The sequence below is a fragment of the Apis cerana genome, linkage group LG7, assembly GCF_029169275.1.
Source record: "Apis cerana isolate GH-2021 linkage group LG7, AcerK_1.0, whole genome shotgun sequence".
Classification (NCBI taxonomy): domain Eukaryota; kingdom Metazoa; phylum Arthropoda; class Insecta; order Hymenoptera; family Apidae; genus Apis; species Apis cerana.
Window position 1 is genome coordinate 6,507,891 of NC_083858.1, and position 22,104 is coordinate 6,529,994.

General features: G+C 19.4%; 1 protein-coding gene across 3 annotated transcripts in view; it reads right to left on the minus strand.

Moving 5' to 3' along the window:
• Positions 1–22,104, minus strand: part of LOC107993215 (CCR4-NOT transcription complex subunit 6-like) — a 355,976-nt gene that overhangs the window by 30,319 nt on the left and 303,553 nt on the right. For 2 of the 3 annotated variants that reach the window (XM_062076962.1, XM_062076960.1), the window contains exon 2: positions 2,374–2,442. Coding sequence is in view for 1 of the 3 variants with exons in the window: in XM_062076960.1 (XP_061932944.1) it covers positions 2,374–2,442 (69 nt within the window). In the remaining 2 variants the exon portion in view is untranslated. Of the gene's footprint in view, positions 1–2,373; positions 2,443–3,357; positions 3,500–22,104 lie in introns of those variants that run through there. The other variant, XM_062076961.1, reaches the window with a different exon arrangement.

The following is a 22,104-nucleotide window of genomic DNA, read 5'->3' on the forward strand; positions in this document are numbered from 1 at the left end:
TTTTTTTTTTACTTGTCTTTTTCTTTTGTTCTACAATTCTATTTTACCATCCGAAACTCTTTTTTATCAACATACATTTGATTATTCTGTTTTAATCTTTTATCTTATATCTTTTATTCTATATTTACAATATGTGCCTAAACTTTTCCTAATTTTCTCTTAATAATCCTTTCCTGCTTTTATTTATATTAATACTTATTTAATTGTTCTACACATATATATTACATAAAATCAAATCCGAGTATTTTATTTATACATTTTTTAAATTTAACTTTAAAATGTATATTTTAAGTAAAAAAATTTAGAATTATAATAGATGTTTGTAATTAATTTTTTTTCGTGTAAAATAAAAGTATCATTTATTTTTCAATGAAAACTTTTCTCTTTTCTTTTGAAAAATAATGATAATATGATAAATTAGATTTTAGATTTAGAGAAGAAATTTAAAGAGTTTAATAAATTATACGAAAAGGTTTTAATTATTTTTTTCAATTAATTTTTATAGATTGATAAATGGATTTATGATAGAATTATTATGCTACTTTTATTGACTGATATCGTTGTGATAACAATGTCTATGTTTTCATAAAAATTTAACAGATAAATTGATGTTCTCTCTATATACTGATCTGAAAATTCCTCTATAAAAATCTCGCCAAGAGCCATAAAAATCTTTTGTCTGTTTTTGTTCATGCATATCAAATCTAGGAAGATTTTCATATTTATGAAAAGATTTATGAAAAGATTTATAATTCTATGATCGGTCCAAAAAATTATAGTTTATAATATTTTTATATGTAAGGAATTCGTATGAAGTTCTTAAAAAGTTTTCAATTTAAATGGAATTATGTTTCAATTATAAAAATTATCTAATGAAAGGTCTTATATATTTTCAAATTTTTAAATTAATTGTTTTAATAGAATAAAATAAAAATTTAAGTTTTATTTTGTTCATGTTTATTGCTGTATTTATTTTATTAAGCTATTAAATTGGTGTTTATTTTATTAAATTACTAAAAAATAAAATTTTTTTATGAATTATTAATATTAATTTTTTGAACTTGAATGTTTCAATATTATTATCATAGGTTTTATTTTATTATTTATATAAAAATAAATAAAATATAAAAACAAATATATAAATAAAAATATTTATATCAAAAATTCTTTATTATTAATTTTATTATATATTTATATTATATATTTTATTATATAATTTTATTAAATTAGAAGAAAATAATAAACATTTCTAAGGAGCAAAAATATGAAATATAATTATATAATGAGATGAATTATTTTTAACTCAATGCATATGGAATAAAAAATTGCAATTGTATAATTATTTTTTAATAGCAATATAAATTTGCCTTTAATTCAAAAAATTTTTTAATTTTTTATGTAAGAGATAATTTCTATAAAATTAATTCTTTAATTATTGCAAAATCTTTAAAATTTTAATTTCTAATTTTTTTTTTAAATATATGTGTAAATCTATCATATCTATATCTATCATTCGATTTTTTTGTTTTTATTTTATTTTATTATATTATTATTCATAGTATTTTTTTTAACCTTATATTATAATTTAATTTTATTAATTAATATCTTAAAATAAATATATATAATGATCTTCACAATGTAAATGTGCAAATTTAAAATTTAATAATGAAATAATAATTTTTTTTATTCATTCCATTTACAATTATATATAATTATTTTTATATAAAAAAAATATTATCTTCTGAAAACAAAAAGTAAATTATTAAATATATATTTATAAAATCAATAAATATAATAATTGTTAAATGATTTGTAGTATCTTAAAAAATTTTTATTGATTATATTTAGATATTTTCACAATTTCAAATTTTAATATTTCTATAAAAGATATTTTTTATTCGAGCATTATTAGAAGCCATAAATAATAAATAATAAATAATAAATAATAAATAATAAATAATAAATAATAAATAATAAATAATAAATAATAAATAATAAATAATAAATAATAAATAATAAATAATAAATAATAAATAATAAATAATAAATAATAAATAATAAATAATAATAAATAATAAATAATAATAAAGAATTTTAATCTTATAATTCATTCTATTCTAATAAATAATTGTTTGCAATATTATTTAATATTTATAATAAATCAAATATATAATTATAAATAAATTACGTTTTATAAGAATTAAAAACATTCATATTTCATAGATTTATTTTATTATAGAAATATATTATATATATTAAAATATAGGATAATATTATAGAATATATAATAATGTTTTATTGTATTATTATATTATTATATAATTATTATATAATTATATTACATAATAAATTTATATAATTAAATGCACTTACACGTTGGTCTCGATCTATTCGGTCTTGTCAATGGTATCCATGGTCTCTGAGGTGGATGATTTGCAGTAACTAAAAGAAAAAAATATATATCAATTAATAATATTATAATTAGTATTTAATAAATAATTAATATATTTATATCAATGAATAATGCAATCATAAAAAATAATTTCAATATTATTAAATGCTATTAATAATGATGCTATTAATAAATATTGTAGTCTATTATTAATTATTTTTACTATTGTTTCTAATTTATAATATATCAAAATTTCATGATATATTTTGTAGTTTCAAAAATACAAATTTAAAAATATTATAAAGTATTTATATAAAAATTTTAAAGATAAGAATTCACAAAATTAATCATTAATTTACAATAGAATACAATAATTTTATATTATCATCTTTAAAGATAAGAAACGGTATGTCATAAAAAAATAGTAAAAAAAGTTTTAAATAGTAAACCTTTCAAATATAGGAGAGAGAAATGAAATTTTTCGGAGAATATTGCACATTGTGAAATGACCTATTTTTTGTATTGTAAGGTATTTTTTGTATTGTGTATAGAGTAATAAAATATTCAGAAGATAGAACTGAACGAAATTGTGGAATGTATGAAAATAATAAAGAGTGTTAATGATTTCTCGGAAATGGCGGTAACATCTTTGTGCAATTCACAAATAGCGGTAAATTAGAATGACAGAAGCAAATACATGAAGGTAATCAGAACTAAAAATTGAAAGTTTTAACTCATCTTAGCGATTTTATTCTTAAAAACTGTCGAAAGTGATTTTTTTTCGACTCTTCAATCAATTAGATAGTTGATAGAACGAGTTCGATAGTAATCTTACTGTTGAAGGCCAGTTTAACCGAATTTCTCTCGAGAAACTTTCTTTGATTCTTGACTTGTAATTTGTTCATGTTGCCGCCGTTCGACGCATTTCATTTGTTAAATTCACCATAGATTGTGTCACGACATACCCGCTGTCCTCAACAGAATTCCAACTTCAAGAGCAGTGAACTGGAAATTGGACTTAACTTCCTATTTAGTTTTCACAGGGAGTTTCAGAAGTTCACAAGTATGTAGTAGGATCAATTCCTGAAGGTCTGGAACGTTAGAGAATTCGTTCGTCAAAGAACAACTTTAGTTTTGACAACTTTAGTTTTCTCATTAGTCGTGTGAACATAAACATGAAAAATTTGAAAAATGTTTTTATTACGCATCGATTACAAGCATTGAATGATTTATTTCGTAATTATTTCAATCATTGAAAAATTGTTTTATATTTTATTTTCGCATTCCGCACATTCGGTTTGTAATTATTATTTATGAATTATTAATGATTATTTGATGATTATTATTATTATTGATTATTATTATTATTTATGAATTATTTTGATGATTAGTTCATCAGTTATACATATTATTTAATATCACGATGAGTTTACATCTGATAAGTGAATTGCATACTATCATATATATATATATATATATAGACGAAATTCATTGTAATATTATTGAAATTTATTCTATATATTATCCTTTATAACATATTTCAAATTCATTAAAGTTCGTAGATGAAAAATACATCAACAAGCTCAAAAAAATTATCGATATCATATATTATATCATATATTATTATGAAATATAAAAATTAATTGATCTTTTTAACAATTAGAACTAAAAATCAAATTAGAACTAATATAATCGTTAATTTTCTTGTCTCAAAAAATTTTTTTTCATCTTGTCTTAAACAAATATCACATTCATATTATTTTTGTAATATTTTAATTCTTTGCGTTCGAGACCTTTTGCTTGGTCGAATCAACTCAATACGATACATGTTCGGTGAATTTTTTATAATTAACTTAAAATGATTTCATAAATTATAAAACTTATATTTTAATATTTTATCAATTTTTCAATTTGCATAATTCTTATATACGAAGAATTCAGGAATTTATTCATGAAATATTCATAAAGTGATATTCTAAAGAAATCAAACATAAATAAATATTGTCAAGTTATCGCATCAAACCAAATGCCTGAAAATTACCTCTTGAATATAAAGAGCTAGCATATCCATACATTTATAACATGCAAAAACTTATTTCATTTCACTTGAACTTATTGAATTTCACTCGAACATTTTAAATTATATAATTAAAAAGAAAAATGCGCATAAAAATACATAAGTTTCATATTTGCAAAAATTTATGATACAATAATAAAAATGTATCTTATTAAAATAATGAAAGATTCTGAGTAATGTGTTAAGTACTTAGTATTAAGTAATAATTAAGATAGTAATATATTACAAAATAATTAATTTTTTTCTTTTTTTACTCATTTTTTCTGAAACAAATGATTAATAATAAATTAAATAATAATAATCAGACTATAATTATTTAATTATGATTGATTTTACTTTTTAATTTTTCCATGTCTTTATATTTGATATACATACATCACAATGAATAACATTTTCTTGCTGTTGAGAATGCTATTGAGAAAATTGTTGACTATATTTCTCTAGGATTGAGTAATTTTCTATAGGAATTAATCTATCGTTCAATGGCGTAATATAGTTTATATAACAAATACTATATAATTAACAATTAATATAAAAATGATAAAAAATTGAAGATTAATCGTACTTATATAAATTAAATAGAATAGATAAGCTTATACAACTTAATATTTAATAATGTTGCCTATTCTTAAATATAAATATAGCAACAATTATATAACAAATATATATCCGTATTTCGTGAAATCTTATAAGCTTAATTAAGTTTCTCGGTTTTAAACTGGTTTAATGATATCTATCAAGAACAATGTGGACATAAGTAGAAATGAAAAAAACAACAGTCATCATAATTCACAATACATAATATTTAAGGTGGTTTATTACGATTGCTTATCATGTTACAATTTTTAAGAAAATTGTTTCGGTTGTTCATTTCTGGAAATTCTTATCTTGTACAGATCTAAATGAAGTATGAAAAATAGTACTCTAATTAATGTTCATTTGATCGAAACGAATTTTAATTTAGTGAACCAGAGTCAATTAATGAAGCTTAATTAATTGAGTACACAAATAATATTTTAATTAATTCAATAAATGTCAATAAATCTAATCGATTTTTTAAATATTCCATAATAATTATTAATAAAAACATCGTATTTATAATTTCAATTATGTTAAAGAAACTAAATAATATCGCATTATGCGAACAGATATAGATATATATAAGTGTATATCATACGAAAATTAATGAAATTAATGGCGTAATATAGGATATAACAGTAGATTAAAGCTCTGGTGAAATCAATAATTATATATAATTATGTAACAGAATTATTTATTGTGTCTAATTTTGTTATTTTTAGATTTATTTTTAGATAAATATTTCGTTTATTGTGTATAGCTTAAATTTTTCAATTTTCTTTGAATTGCATTCATAATATTTAAGTAATTTATAATCCTTTTTTCGTTTTTTTAATTAGCAATAATTAGCATTCTAATTAGCAAAAATACTTTTAATTATAATATTGACATATTATTAGATATTAATTTTAATAGTTTTTTAATTCATTTTGTTCACATTATTATTACTATATCTTGTTCAAATTATCATTTAGAAAAATAGATTCAATAAATTATTATCAATTTTTACAATTTTTAAAATTTATTGAAAGTTGTGAAGATTTTTTTCAATAATGAAATAATTTAATTAACATTAACATATTAACATTAATTAAGCATTGTATTTCAGTCAAGATTAATGTATATTTCATTGATGAAATTTGATCATAATTGGTATCATAATTAGATATATTGAATTTCATTAGTTAGCATATTAACATTCTTCGCGAATATATACTTTAATATTACACCATTTATTCATCGAATTGCAGTAATTATGACAAGAGCCAAATCAATTAATAATGTATTAGCAGGGCTATACTAAATGAAAATACATATATATTTAATGAGAAAAGATAATTAAATATCAGTAACATAGAATGCATGATAAGGAATAATGAATTCATTTAATGCTTTGAAAAGATGATAAATTGCAATCGCAATTGAATCAATAAGTATATTTATAGAATAAACACGAATAATATTCAAAATCTATGCATCTTCATACAATTATTCTCCTATTCTTTCTATTTGTATTAAATAGATTTAATAAAATAAATTTAAATCATCTAATATTTTTATTCTAATTTTTATATATTAAATTATTATTGACATTTCTGAATGTACAAATTTTTAGAAAAATGAAAATTAAAATATCTAAAATATATATGAAAGATAAAATATTTAAAATATAAATATGATAAATACATACAAATAATATATATTATTATAATTATTAAATAGATATTAATATTTTAATAATTGATAATTGATAATTTTAAATATTTTAATAATTGATTAATAATTGAATTATTATTGTACAGAAATTTTTTTTATCATCAATATCTAAGGTTATCGCAAAAAAAATTATTGCAAAAAAATTCAATCTCAGAGATAATTACTTTGAAAAAAGATGTAGTTTGTATCGTTTATTTAATTAGGAATACTACAATTAGCACTTGCTCCATTTATATTTATTTTACAGACTATTGATATTTCTTGAATATATGTAACACTTTAATGAAATATGATACATGCATTTATACTCATACACTGTGAGATATGATAGCGAGTTTTTGATGCTCGATTCTAATTTTAAAAAGAGGTGAATTGTGCATCTCTATTTCAATATCATTACATTTCATTATGTTGGTGATATTTTTTATGAAAATGAAACTGATATAAAATATATATATTATATATAATAATTAAAGTTAATTTTAGATAATTTTAGATAGATAATAAAATAGGGATGCAAAAAATTGTGTAAATCAAAATTCATGAAAATATTAATGACAAAAATTTTTTTATTTTAAAATATCACACATATATTCCGTATAATATAGTATAATATAAAATCTTTTAACTAAAGTTACAAAAATTAAATAAATATTTTTATCATTTTGTTATACAAAGTAACGAAGATATTTATATATTTGTCATCGTATTCTTATTTTTCATTTTATGGACTATATTCCTAAACATAAGTGAGAATGAATTATTTCATTGATTTTTTCTCAATCAAGTTTAAAGAATATTAACAAATATAATTATATTATATTCAAAATTATTTTTTTGTATTTTTTGCCTTTTATTATTTTTTGTTAAATTATTTTAACAAAAATAAATTATTTTTTGAATATTTATTTTTAATAGATAGATATTGATATTATATTTATTTATAAATATAATCAATAAGTAGTATGATTTTAACTTCTTTTAACTTAATTTAACTTAATTTAAATAATTATTTACTTAATATTGTAATAGATTAATATTTTTCTTAGTTTTACTTTACAAAAAAAAATGAAATAAATTATTATAGATCATGATTTTTTAAGTTTTTAAAATACACTTGAATTACTTTATTTTCATTAAGCATAATCAACTAGCAGTAATGTCAATCAAACGATAATCGGTTGGCTTATCATCAGTTAGTAGCTAAATCAGAAAAGTTTTTATGTCAAAAAGAAAACGAAGAATCTTTCTTCGCTAAAACTATTGGCAACTAGGATTAGTTTTAAAGTAAGAGTAAGCTTTGGACTCTTCATCTTCTTTCCTTCTTCGTTTGGCAAAATGTTCATCGGTAGATATATCCAGAATGTCTTGATAAACTTTTTACTGTCACCAACTTTTCTTTTCGCTTTCACGATTTCATTCAACAAAATGCGGAAACGTAGAATTTTTTTAAATTCAAAGTTTGTAAAGTAATCTAACTTGAACTAACATGAGATACAAGTTAAATATATAAAAAATACAATACATTTTTATTCAAATTTCCAATATATAGTGTATTTGTTATATTATTTGCTTGTAAGAAATATTTATTTGTAGTTTGTTGATTGATAATATGCAGTATATGTAATTACATATAGATAAATATTTATTTAACATAACATGAATTGTAATTTCACAAAAAAAATAGTTATATTTATAAACTTGTAAATTTAAGTTATATTGAAATATATACTGTAAATATAATTAATAATTATTATATTATCATAATTGAAAAAATATATTTGTATCATATATTCTTAGAGGAAAAATATTGAAATTGTCCTTTATAGATTACACTTACAATTCATATTACTAATTACTATCACATTCTTACTATAAATCATTCTCTACCTATTGCCAATAACGTATTCTACAATTCCTATAGATAAGATTTGCTTTCGCTTGTAAACAAAAAATGAAAATGTTACATGATAACCATTTTGATCGTTTTATTGCAATACCTAAATTTATTAGCAACTAGAATGTTTTTGAAAGCATGATTTGAAACATTTTCTGTATTTAACAAGCGTGAAGATTTTGTCCTTTTGTCAGTGAATTGAACTTGAGCTTAACGAATCCTCGGATGATTCGCTTTCAATGACTCTTATACCATATTTGAGAGATTCTTTTAGATGTTGTGTAAATTAGTTCAAGCCGATTTAACAATTGTAATTTAAAGCCAAATCTAAGCATAAATTCATGTGTAATTATGTACTACTAGTAATATAAGTAGTAAATATTTGAATAATTTAAGTAAATATTTTGGATAATTTTATTTTTCAGTAATTTATATGAAAATAATATCAAATTAAATGATGACAACAGAAAAAAAATTTGAAAAGTTTATTTTTATTAATTTTCTATTTCTTATTCTTTTATTATTTTATGAAAGCAAAAAATAAATAAAAGATATTTTAAAGTTAAAAAATATAATAAAAAAATATAAATTTTGACAGATTTTAAGATTTTAATAATCAATTTTAAAATTATTTATTAATAAAAATTAAAAAATATGATTTATCAGGATTTTTTTTTATAATATATATAATAAGTTAAATTTGCAGAAATAAGTTAATAAATCATATTTAATTATAATTTAATGTGTCTCAAAAAATTCAATAATTATACGAAATTATTTTTATCTTTGATTTTTTTAGATAGGATGGGACTAATATATCAAAAAAATATAAAAAGAATGAAAAAATACATAAAATTTTTTTTCTTTTAGTTTCGTGACACGATACATTGATTTATTTCATCATTCAGTATTTATTTTCTCTGTATTTATTAATTTTTATAATATTTATAAATAAAGATATATAATGTTCTGATATTTGTAAAATTAAATTCAAATTTAAACAAGGAAATTCTTGGAAATTCACCATTTACCATCTGCACTTGTGGTTAAATGCAAATATTTACATGTGCAATTTTAAAGGGGTATATTGGTCTGGTATGTATCATCGACGTAGATCTGATTATTATTTTGAAATGCCGTTCGCTTCAGTTTATACTATTGCTTGCTCCAACGTTCACAAGTTACAATTTCGCACACAATCTAACACCATAAAATTCTATATGTGTTGTAACATAAATTGAATAAAAAAACGAGAATAGTAATAGAAAGGTAAATGTTATATATTGTTATATAGAGAATAAAAAATTATTCGAGTCAAGTCGACTCATATTTCTTTTTACGAAATATTCCAAAATAATATAATTTTACTATTTCTCTGCGAAATATTTTATATTTATAAATAAATTTTAATTAAATCGTATAAAATTACCACTTGTTTCAAGTTTCATAATTAATAATGTGATAACTATTATTCATTAAAATTATTTATTAATTTATTTATAATTTTTATTAATTTATTTATTATTTTTTATTTATTATTGTTTTATTATTTTTCTTTTTCGTTACTAATATTTATTTATTTAACAATTTAATATTTTACAAATACAATTCTTTTTTTTTTTTTTAATAATTCAAAATTATATTTAAGTTTTTTATAGATTAGAATAAATTAAAATAAAAACAATACAAGATAGAAGCAAAATTTTTCTTAAAATATTGATATGATTTCTAATAGCGAAAAAAGTTATCTTCTGTAATATTTAAACTATTAAAATCTAAATCTGACAAATAAATTTTTTAAGATACAACAAACTAATAAATTTATTCAATAATATATAGTAATTGAATTTTTCATTTTATCTTTTATATAATTTAATTTTAGTAATTCAATATAGTGTTTGTTCGAGTAAATTATTTTTCTTTTGATATAAAAATAGGTATTTCGTAATATATACATTTATAATATATATAATATATATATTTTACATAAGAGTTTTAAATAAATTCTATTTTGTTTTTGGTCAGAGATATTTTTTTTTCACTTTGAAAAATTCTTCGACACAAAAAATCATAGGAGTCGAGAAGAATTGTATTGGTAGAAGGTGAGTCCGGAGCGAACCATTTGCATTGAAGTATTGGGAAGGAGGTGGAGAAAGGTTGGCTTTATGCCGTTATATTGTTCCTGGGACCCCTTGACATCGAGCTCCAATGTTTCGCGTGGTGTGAGTTTTTCACAGTTTTGTGCATACACATGTACGTCATCAGATTGTATATGTGAAAATATTCACAGCAAGCACCTTAGTCGGTCCATTTCACCAACAATACCTTCGAAAATCGTATGAGTGCTATACTTCAAACTTGAACGAACCACATATAGTATTGCACTTACCTATCCTCTTGTTGCGTTTGTATATATGAATCTTTGTCATGCTATTATTTATGTAATGTCTATGAATAAAGTGACAAAATAAAAATAAATTTGAAAGTACTTTCCATGTTATAATTCTCATTTTATATCAACAACGAAACTATAATTAATATGTTTATCAAATAAAATATGATTTTATAAACTATTTTTACTAAACATTTCTTTATATTTTTTTATGATATATTTTTTTATATTTTTTAACGATGATATAAATATTATAATGATAAATATTATAATGATAAATTTTTTATAATAATGTACATATTTAGTGCAGTGTGAAATGTCAATATGAAATATTTTATTCTATGTAATAAGAGTTTTATTTATTTATTTTTTTTTAATTTTTAAATAATTTATTTCTTTATTATTTTATTTATATATTCATTAACAATTCAATGCACAATTTATAGATTTTATTTCTATCACTAAAACACATTCTAAATTATCAATTAAAATTACTTAAATTTATAATATATACATGTATATATTATATATGTATATTAAATTCATCATATATATATATATATATATATATATATATATATATATATATATATAATGAGAAAAATTAAAAATTTTTTATCACAACATGAAATATTTCTTTTTATTTAAACAATAGATTTTTTTTATAAAGTATAAGAAACTATTAAATTCTTATTCTCACTTTTTTATATTTACTATATATTTACTATATTATATTTTTTATATTTTATTATAATTATAAAAAATAATTACTATAATTATAAAAAACGAATCTTTTTTTTTATTTTGAAAAACTGGATTGTGATCAAAGAAAGAAATAAATTAAATACATATATTTCATCTTCTTTCAAAAAAAGAAAGTAAATTGCTGATTAATATACATTTATTTACATAATATATTATATATATTTATTTTACATAATATTTATTTATATTTATAAATTATTTATATCAAATTTATTTATATCCTTTTTTTTCTAAGACTTTTTCATTCTCTTTTTTAGTATTTTACAACTATAATTATTTTCATCAGAGTAATTATTATCGATATATGTATATATTGATAATACATATATACCTAAAAGAATAATACATACGGAAAAGAACAACATTTTTTTTATGTATATTTGATGAATTGTTTTGTTTTTGAATTGACGGTTTTTCGTAATTACATCGTAAAGATTATAAGCATCATAGAAAATTGAGTTTATTCAACTCGGAATATCGATTTTCTATTGCAACTGAACATTTTGCATGCAATTTCTTTTTATAAGCATGTATAGTATTCAATCATAGTACATCTTAGGAAAACAGTTTTAAATACGCTAGATCCTTAAGTTATATGCCATAATTGATGCATTGCATTATACTTTTCCATGTTTCTATGCCTTCAGCAAAGAAAATAAATTTTACATTCTTAATATTCGAATGAATATTAAATTAATGATATGTTCTGTACATTTTTTTAATATCATTTAACTTTTTATATATTATAAATCATATATAAGTAATAATTTTTTAATTATAACCACTAACACTGTAATTTTTTAATTGTTTTAAATCTATTTTTTTTTATTACTTTTGTTACCATATATAGTTTTTGTTTCTATAGATTTTATTGTTGTACATATGCTATGCTAAGTAAAATAAAGATTTTTGTGATTTTCTACGCATATCATAATATATATATTTATATAATTATAATTATATATAAAATAGGAAACATATATAAAAAATATTATATATAATATATAATAATATTACATATATATCTATAATACTATAAAATATATATATATATATATATAATGTATTTCTTATTTTTCTAAACATAATTCAGAAATATAACATACAATATAATACAATTGAAAATAAGAAATTGAAATATATTTTATTCGATATGGTATATATAAGAAGAATAAAAAATAATTTGATCATTTTAAATTATTAATCTCATTCAATTTTGATAATAGGAATAAATATTTAAAATAAATAATAATAAAACAATAGGAAGAACTTGTTAATAATTCTTTGCAAGTATTATATAGAGAATTATTGTTCAGCCGATAAAACATAAAACAAAGAAATATGAATTTACTTTCAATAAAAACTATTAGTTTAGAAAATATTTTAATTTGAACTTTAAGAGAAGTATGAAAAAACAAATGTTTTGTGTATTTTCTATTTTTCACATAATATTTTATATTTTATTTTTTTCATATATATGTATATTATTTATATATATAATTATATATATATATATATATAATTCTATTTTCTGTTTTCACTCTTCTTCATAAAAAATTTTTTCAAATTAAACATTTATATAATATATTTTTAATTTTTTTTGTATATAATTTTTTTATATATTTATTTCCAACATGGACCTATGAGAAAAAAATTAAAACACGAATAAAGTAAATAAACAAAACAATAAATAAGAAAAATTAAAATAAAATTATTTTACATGCATTATATGATATATATATATATATATATATATTAAATTTATATTATAATTTATATAAAAAATTAAGATAAAGAAAAATATACTGTTATTATTATCTCTAAGCTATTAGAATATTATTTCATTGATAATTTGAACGATTATATTTCAAAGTTGAAAATGGCCAATGCAAAATTACGATGATTTATGTTGAGGCATGTGTACGCACGGCTGGCGACGTTTTAATCATGAGAACGAATCATGTGCACGTGAGAAAACGTTTCCATTACATACACGAACACTGGCTACTGGTCTTATGATTCAGCACATGCTATCGTAATCGAATGGCAACAAAAATATATGTATTTGCGAAAATGTAAATGGCTACGTCGGCAGTACCATGTCGTATGATCATTAAATGTTACCAGTTAATTAATGAAACCAGGTGGAATTTCTACCCCAGGTTGCTCGTGAAAAATCAATTTAACCTTGATTAAGAAACGAATCAATCTCTGACACTATTTAAATTACTTGTTACTTTACCATTTTTTATTTTCTATTGCATTCTACGAAATTTAAATTGTAAAGTAAATAAAAAGTAATTTGATCGAGAAATTGTAGTTGTCGAAAAAATTTGATAAATATCAGTTATGTAAAATAAAAAATTGCATTTAATTTCTTTAAATCTTACATTAGAGTTAAATTTTATTTCATTAAAAAATTATAAATTTGTAATGCATTTAAATAGATATTAGTTAAATCTTATTTCATTAAAAAATTATAAATTCGTAATAATTTAAATAGATATTTAAAGAGTTAAAAAATAATTAATGCGTTATGGAAAAATTTTAAAAATATAATTTAAAAATTTAAAAAGAGAATTTTATATAAGGAAGAAGAAATACTAACAATATATAAAGCAACAATAATAGCAATTAATACAATTTCTGAATTTTTGAATTAAATATAAATTAAATTCTTACAATTTAATTACAAAATATTTTATGCATGAAATACAATAGTATTATTTTTCATGCTAGTACAATTATCGTTTATTTAATAAATATAGTATTAATAAAGCATATAGTATTAATAAAAATTAATAAAGCATAAAATTGTAAAATTATCTTCCAATTAATCTTTAATAATGTTACGTAGGAAATAAAATTCCATCAAATAAATCATTAACATCAATGTATTATTATACCACCAATTCGTAATATATGTGTAAGTACAATATATACTAACTACTATACATAGATAACATAAACATTATGTTCACGATCATAAAAATTCAGCTTCGTAATTATAACTTGCCTTTATCTTTTATCTGGGTTAGTAAAAATATTATTAACGCGAGATATATTATTCTATCATGTTATTATTACATCATGTTTTTATTTTCATTTATAAATCGAAAGGAAAAGGAAAAATGGAAGAAAGAGAATTGACCGGGAATGCGGGTTTAGTCGCGCGTTTATAAATTACGTACGTGTTAAACATACTACGTGCTACACGGCCATTAAGCATTATCTTGCTGATAATTGCTCGTGAGAAACGAGTTGCCTCAGTAAAGGATCATTCTCTTGATCGCACATAAATTGTACTTCAGATTCGGCACGATCACTGGTCGAACAACATTTGCGTTTATTTATATTTTATTTATTTAGAAAAACATTTTAATTCTTATACATTTAAGCAGGACTAAGGAAATTAGATAAATAAATAGATAAACAAAAATAAGTATTATTTTTTCGAATAATATAATAATGATTTTGTAAATAAATTTTTTTTAAATAATACTTATATAAAGAAATATAATAGAATTAATTATATATATCTGAACTGTTGATTATTCGAATCAAGTTGCAACTGTTGCTGTATAATTATATAATACAACTAATTTTCTTAATATTATGTATATTATTATATATTTTATAGTATGTTCCTTTTTTTTTTATTCATATAAAGGTATTTATATATAATATATGCAATAAATAGATTACGTTTATAATAATTTTGCAATAAATTTATGCAATAAATTTTTATGAAAGAAATTGATTTTAAATAGAGATTTGCTTTATTCAAATATCATAATATATATATATATATATATTGAATATTTTATATTTCTTTATTTTTATAATATTATACTACATTTTAAATTACAGCAATATTTCTGTGACTTTTAATTTTAATAATTATAGAAAGGATAAATATATGCATGTTTCATTATACGAACTGTTTAATTATATTATAATAAACAATTCAATTTTTGGAATTGATTGGGATAATTGATTATAATATTATAATAATTTTATAATATTTTATATAATATTATAATATTATAAATCAATTATTTTAATATTGATTTATAATAATAAAGCTTTATTATAATATTTTAAATCAATTTCAAATAACACAGGATTTTGCAAATAAATTTTTTTTTAAATAATTAATAGACAAATCATATAAATAAATATTTCAAATATTTATTATATTTTAATACTAATTTATATAAATTTTAAAATGGATTGAAATATAAAAAAATAATATTTCAAATAATTTTAATATATTGCAGTTGAGATATTAAAATTACTTAATTATTTTAATTATTATTTGTAAATATCTGAAAATACTGCATAAAAATAATTTATATATATTGCTGATTCATTTCATTTGCTTTAATATATATATATTATCTTTTACTCTTTTCCAGTTAAGTAACAGACGGTTTTCAATAATAAATTTTATGAAACTGGAACATGACATGGATGCAAAGCACTTTCCATTAAATTGCTAATTATTTTATTTTGGTTGCCGCATAAGAAACCTTTTGTTTTTATATCAAATCATAAAAAAAATTGTCACAATTTACATTAAAAAAATATTAATCGATGCATCTACAATTAAGTTAATAGTATATCAAGATAAAGAAAGATTTCAATTTTCTATTAAAATTTATCTTTGTTTATTATATATTTGTTTATGATTCATATTTATTTTATTATATATTATTATATATAATTTTCTTGGAATCAGATTATAAAATTTTTATGATATAATAAATATAAAAAAAATTGTATAAGCATTTTATAATTTTATTATTAATTTATTTTATATTGATAAAAATAAAAACACATAATTCAAACAAATTCTATATTTGATTGAATATTTTATTGTATCTCCTTCATATTTAATTGAACTTATTAAAGAATTAAACGATATGAAACATTAAACTTAACAATTCCGAGTTATACGCTTTAACAGCACAAAAAAAAAAATTAAACGCGTCAATTAGAAGTCGTTAAAAGAAACTTTGTTATTAATCTTCCCTTAATTTAATGGTGAATCGCTTTGCATGAACTGGGTAACATGCAAAATGTAGTGGACTATGCATAGTATCATAATTGCATTGCCCATGAAGGGTTCTTTCAACTTTTTGTAATAGCGCCTCATACATGCACGAGTGACCACTAGTAGCTAAAAAAAGAACATTATCGGTGTTGCGTTATGAATAGGTTATAGTCTAATTTTAATCGTCTACCAGTTCGGTATTAGCATATTCAATCTGTAAGGAAATTACTTCCGATCTTGTTCCATGTTGCGGATACAGTACTTAAGTAGAAGATTAAGTAGAAGGAAGAAAAAGTCGATTATACTAATATGCACTAGCTATACTTCGAGACTTTAAAGGCTAGTGTACGATAAATCATGAAAATAGTCGTTAGTCATAACTCCTAAATCCTGAAGAAAATTATATTTATTAAGAATCAAAAAAAATCATAATATTGTCAAAATTCATAATATTGAAAAAAAAGTAATTTTATAAACAAAATTACAATTAAAAATAACAATTATAATTCTATACGATATATAATTATAATTCTTCGCGATAGCTTCGAATTTCATTGCTTAGTCGTAATCAAGTTTGAAATCTTTAATTTGATGAAATAATTTTTGGTTTTTAAGATGTTCTAATATATGAAAAAATTAATTTTTTCTAATGTTTATTAATTTTTTAAGATTGTTTATAATAGTCAAAAGCAAATCTTAATTAAATCTTAAAATTAAGACTTACATCTTAAATTTTAATGAATATTGTCTTCGATTAATGTTTATTAGTTTTAATTTTTCAAGAGACTTTATCCGCCCATAATAATAATTTATTTATTATGAAATTAGTGAGTTACATCTATTGCAATAAATTAATATTATATACATATATACATATATTTTGAAAGCAATATGAGTAAAAAATGTATATATTTTTTTTTTAGGAAGAGAAAATTGTTTGTGAATTGTTTGTGAATAAAAGAGTTATTAAAAGATTTAACAAACGAATAATTAACAAAATTTCTTGCTCATTTAAGGTTAAGCATTTCCTACATAATGAAATTTATCTCGAGGTTAGTAGAGGCTGATGGATAAGCTGATAGAAGATCAAAACAAGCTAGTGAGTACATATTTTGTACAAAGAGATTTAAAATAATTCCAATTGATCTTGATTTTATTATTGAATCATGAAGATCTTAAAACAAATCTCATCATAAGACAGTTCATAAATCGTAAAGATTTAATCAAATCTTTAAATCTTTAAATTTAAATTATATTTGATTATGATTAGTTAATGAGAAAGCTTATTAAAACAGCTATATTCTTAACTTTTGCTATTATTTATAATTATTATTTGCACATCTTTTTGTACATATGAAAATTTATTGCATTTTTCATTGATTTAATTTTGGCAAATGCTACAATTTTCTGATTAATTATAAATATATTTTTTTTGAGATTTAAGATTAATAAAGCAAAATTTACGATTATAAATCTTTATGATCAAGTTTAAGCAAATTGAAATAAATTGAAATAAATTATTTAAAAATAATTGAATAATAACTTTTCGAATAGTATTTAATTTCAATATGCCATCTAGGTAGATTGTTTTTATTTATTAAAAAAATAAATAAATATGAATATTTTTAATGAAAAATATGATAGAAAAAATTGGAAAATAAATTATTATATTGTTTAAATTCAAAGTTTAATAATTTATTCTAATTTATTCTTATTATTCTTAGAATAAAAGACTCATTTACATAAAATAATAAGTAGTCTTACCATAACTTCAAATTATTTTTTGAATTATTTTAATGAATTACATAGATATTATTACTTCATACGAAATAAAATTATTTTCCTTGCGTTATAAAATAAAAGTAACAAAATATTTTAAATGATTTATTATTTTAGGATTATTATTATTATTATTATTATTTTATTTTAAAAAATACGCTCAAATCTGCAATTTACAAAAAACTATCGATGGATTTTGTAATTTGATGAAAAATTAGGATTAGTAATTATTAATTAGAATTTAACACTTTCTAATCTATTGTAGACCGGGCTTAAATGAAAGGCCTAGTGAATGTGCCGAACATGCCATGAATTCTACATAAATACAGTCACTAAGAGAGAAAGCAAGGGCAGGAAGGTAAGATCAGAAAAAAAGAAAGAAAGAGATGGAAGAGGAGGTGCGTCAGGTGTTATATCCTGTCTTGACGTAATCTAATGGATAGAGGTTAGTTGGGGTGAAGCCAAAACAAGTCCACAACCGCGGGTGGTACGCACATGGAACGCGGAAATGTTAGCTAACGTTTCTCGTTACGGAAAGAGTAATCCTGTTCGCGCTCACTTGGAAAATTTTCCGGACATTTGCATGTTGTTGCGGATAGAATTGTAACTATTTCACTGGTTGAATTTTATATTTAGTAAATAGTAAATATATTAATATTAGAATAAATATAAATATAAATAAATATAAATATAATATTAGAGTAAACATTAAATTATAATCAAATATAAAGTTTAGATTCATAAGTCATAATATAATATATAACAATAATTTATATATAAATGAAATTTTTATATAAAAAAAAAAGAAGATGTCATTAATAAATGGTAAACTGATATACAAGTAAGTAAAATTGTCGAATATGAAATTAAATATAATAATAATTTCATTTTGATATTATAACATATAAAATATAAATATATGTAATACATACATTTTGATGAAAATTGAATAGACTGGAGCATAAAAATTTTAATTTTCTTACCTGAAACAAATAAAAATATATTTTTATTAATTAAATATAACATCATTAAAATAAAAATTAATTTTAATCATATTGATATTTCTTATGAAATAAATATCTTAATTTTAACCATTTTGAAGAAAACACTTTAAATTTCTTAAAAATAAAAAACAAATATTTTTTATAATATTATTAAAAATTATACATAGTATATTTTATTTATAAAATATTTATTTAAAAAATATTTGAAAATAAAATAATTAAAAAAAATAGATAATTTAGGATTTAATGAAGAATGCACATAAAAGATTTATGTCTAATTACATAGAATTTATTAAGTTTAAATACATAAGTGTTTCTTTTGATTTTAAGAATGATAAATGTTCCAAGATTGGTTGATCCTTTTAAGCAGTGACCATTAATGATACATGTTCACCAGCAGTGTTATATTTGACAGATAATTATAGAGTTCAGAATCATAATGTGTATAATTATTAATTGTATCTCTAAGACAAAGATACAATATTAATGTATTAAAAATGTATTAAAAATTAAAAAGACCATATTTCTTAAATAATTTTATTATAAAATAGATAATATTAAGAATTAATTAAGAATTATTATTATATATAATAATGGATATATATAATAATATATATAATAATAATGAAATAGATATAATTTTTAAATTATTTTTCAATAATTATTGTAAAACAGAAAAAATTAATTTCAATTACATATAAGACAAACTCTGAATCATAAAAAATATAAAATTATTAATCATAGAATTGAATAAAGTTCAATTATTTCAAAAACTTTTCTCCAAAACTTCGAGAGAATTAGATAAAGTTCAAAAACTAAAAAGTATCTATTTATAAAATAAAAATATTCTGTTGTATGCCTACGAGATAATTCTTTATTGTTGGATAAAATACAAAAACAAAAGAATATTTCTCACGATTTTTAAATTTACTTTAACTGATATTGAAATATTTAGAATGCTATGATTATATTATTATAATTTCATCTTTTTCTTTAAATAAATCTGATTCAATTAATTTAAATTGTTTTTGAAATTTCAAAACATGTAAAATTTTTTTTGTTCAAATTTTTTTTACTTTAAATTGTTTCAAACAAATTAAAAATCTTGTAAGGAAGAAAAAAATTATATAAAATATCTCTAATCACACATTTATTATAATTGTAGTTAGTATGAATAATATATATCATTATTCAAAAGTTTGGAAACAATAAAAAGTATCAAATAAAAATTATTATATTATATTATATTATATTATATATATAATTATATTATATTATATTATATTATATATAATTAACTTTATATTATATTATATTATATTTATTATATAATATTATATTATATAATATATATATATTAAAAATATAAAAGTTATTGTAAAAGTTACATATAAATTTATTTATAAGAATCAAAATTTTTACTGAATAATAAAAAAACATACATATATTGAAATAAAGATGAAACAAAGATTGAAACAAGAAAAATTCTATATTATGTAGTGTAAGTAAGATATATAATCAATGAAAATAAATAATTTATTTATTTTGAGATTTTTTGAAATAAGGATACAGGTTATTCTATTAAAAATGCATCTAACAAAAACAATATTTTTAATTAATAAAATAAATATTAATTCAATAAATTCTGTTTTTTATTATTTGTTGCCATTAAAAAGATAATTTTTCTTTTATTTTGCTGCAAAAATATCATCAATATAAATCAATTTTCAAATTGAAGATCAAAAATTAAAATAAAAATTTATTATTTCAATAATTAAAAATATATATAATTCAATAATTATTAAATTATATTCTCAATTATATTTTTTGTGTTTTTTTACATTAGTTAAAACAATAATTTTATAAGAATTTTTTTTAATTATCTTAAATATTGTTATAAATTTATAAATGGATCTTCTTCTGTTTTTGCTAGATTCTACATTGTCATTTTCAATTGTTATTTAACATATTAAGGAAATGATCCAATTTATTTATTGTTTGGTTTTCATTTAAAATTCATAAATTGAGTCTCTTTCATCTATTAAAGATATCAATTTTAATACAATTTGAAGATTTTTAGAAAGTACTCAATCTTAAATCAGGATTAAAATTGATCTTAGATCATAGTTTTCGAGATATTGAACTGTTTCCAGTTATATGAAGTAGCGTATAAAAGGAGATATTTTATTCACAGGAAAACACGATAGCCTTAAGGCGTTTCAACTCGATTCTCTGTCGATTAAGGACAAAGGTAGATCATCCAAGAGGAATGAAGGTTTCTTCCTTGAAGTTACATCTAACACAAAGTTTTCAATAATCATTCAACTATATTTATCCAATTAAGTTTAATCACTTTACCATAATCCATTATAACGGCAAAATGATTATGTAAGATATTTCAAAACCGAGATTATAATATCCATGATAAATTACATGATTTAAATTAC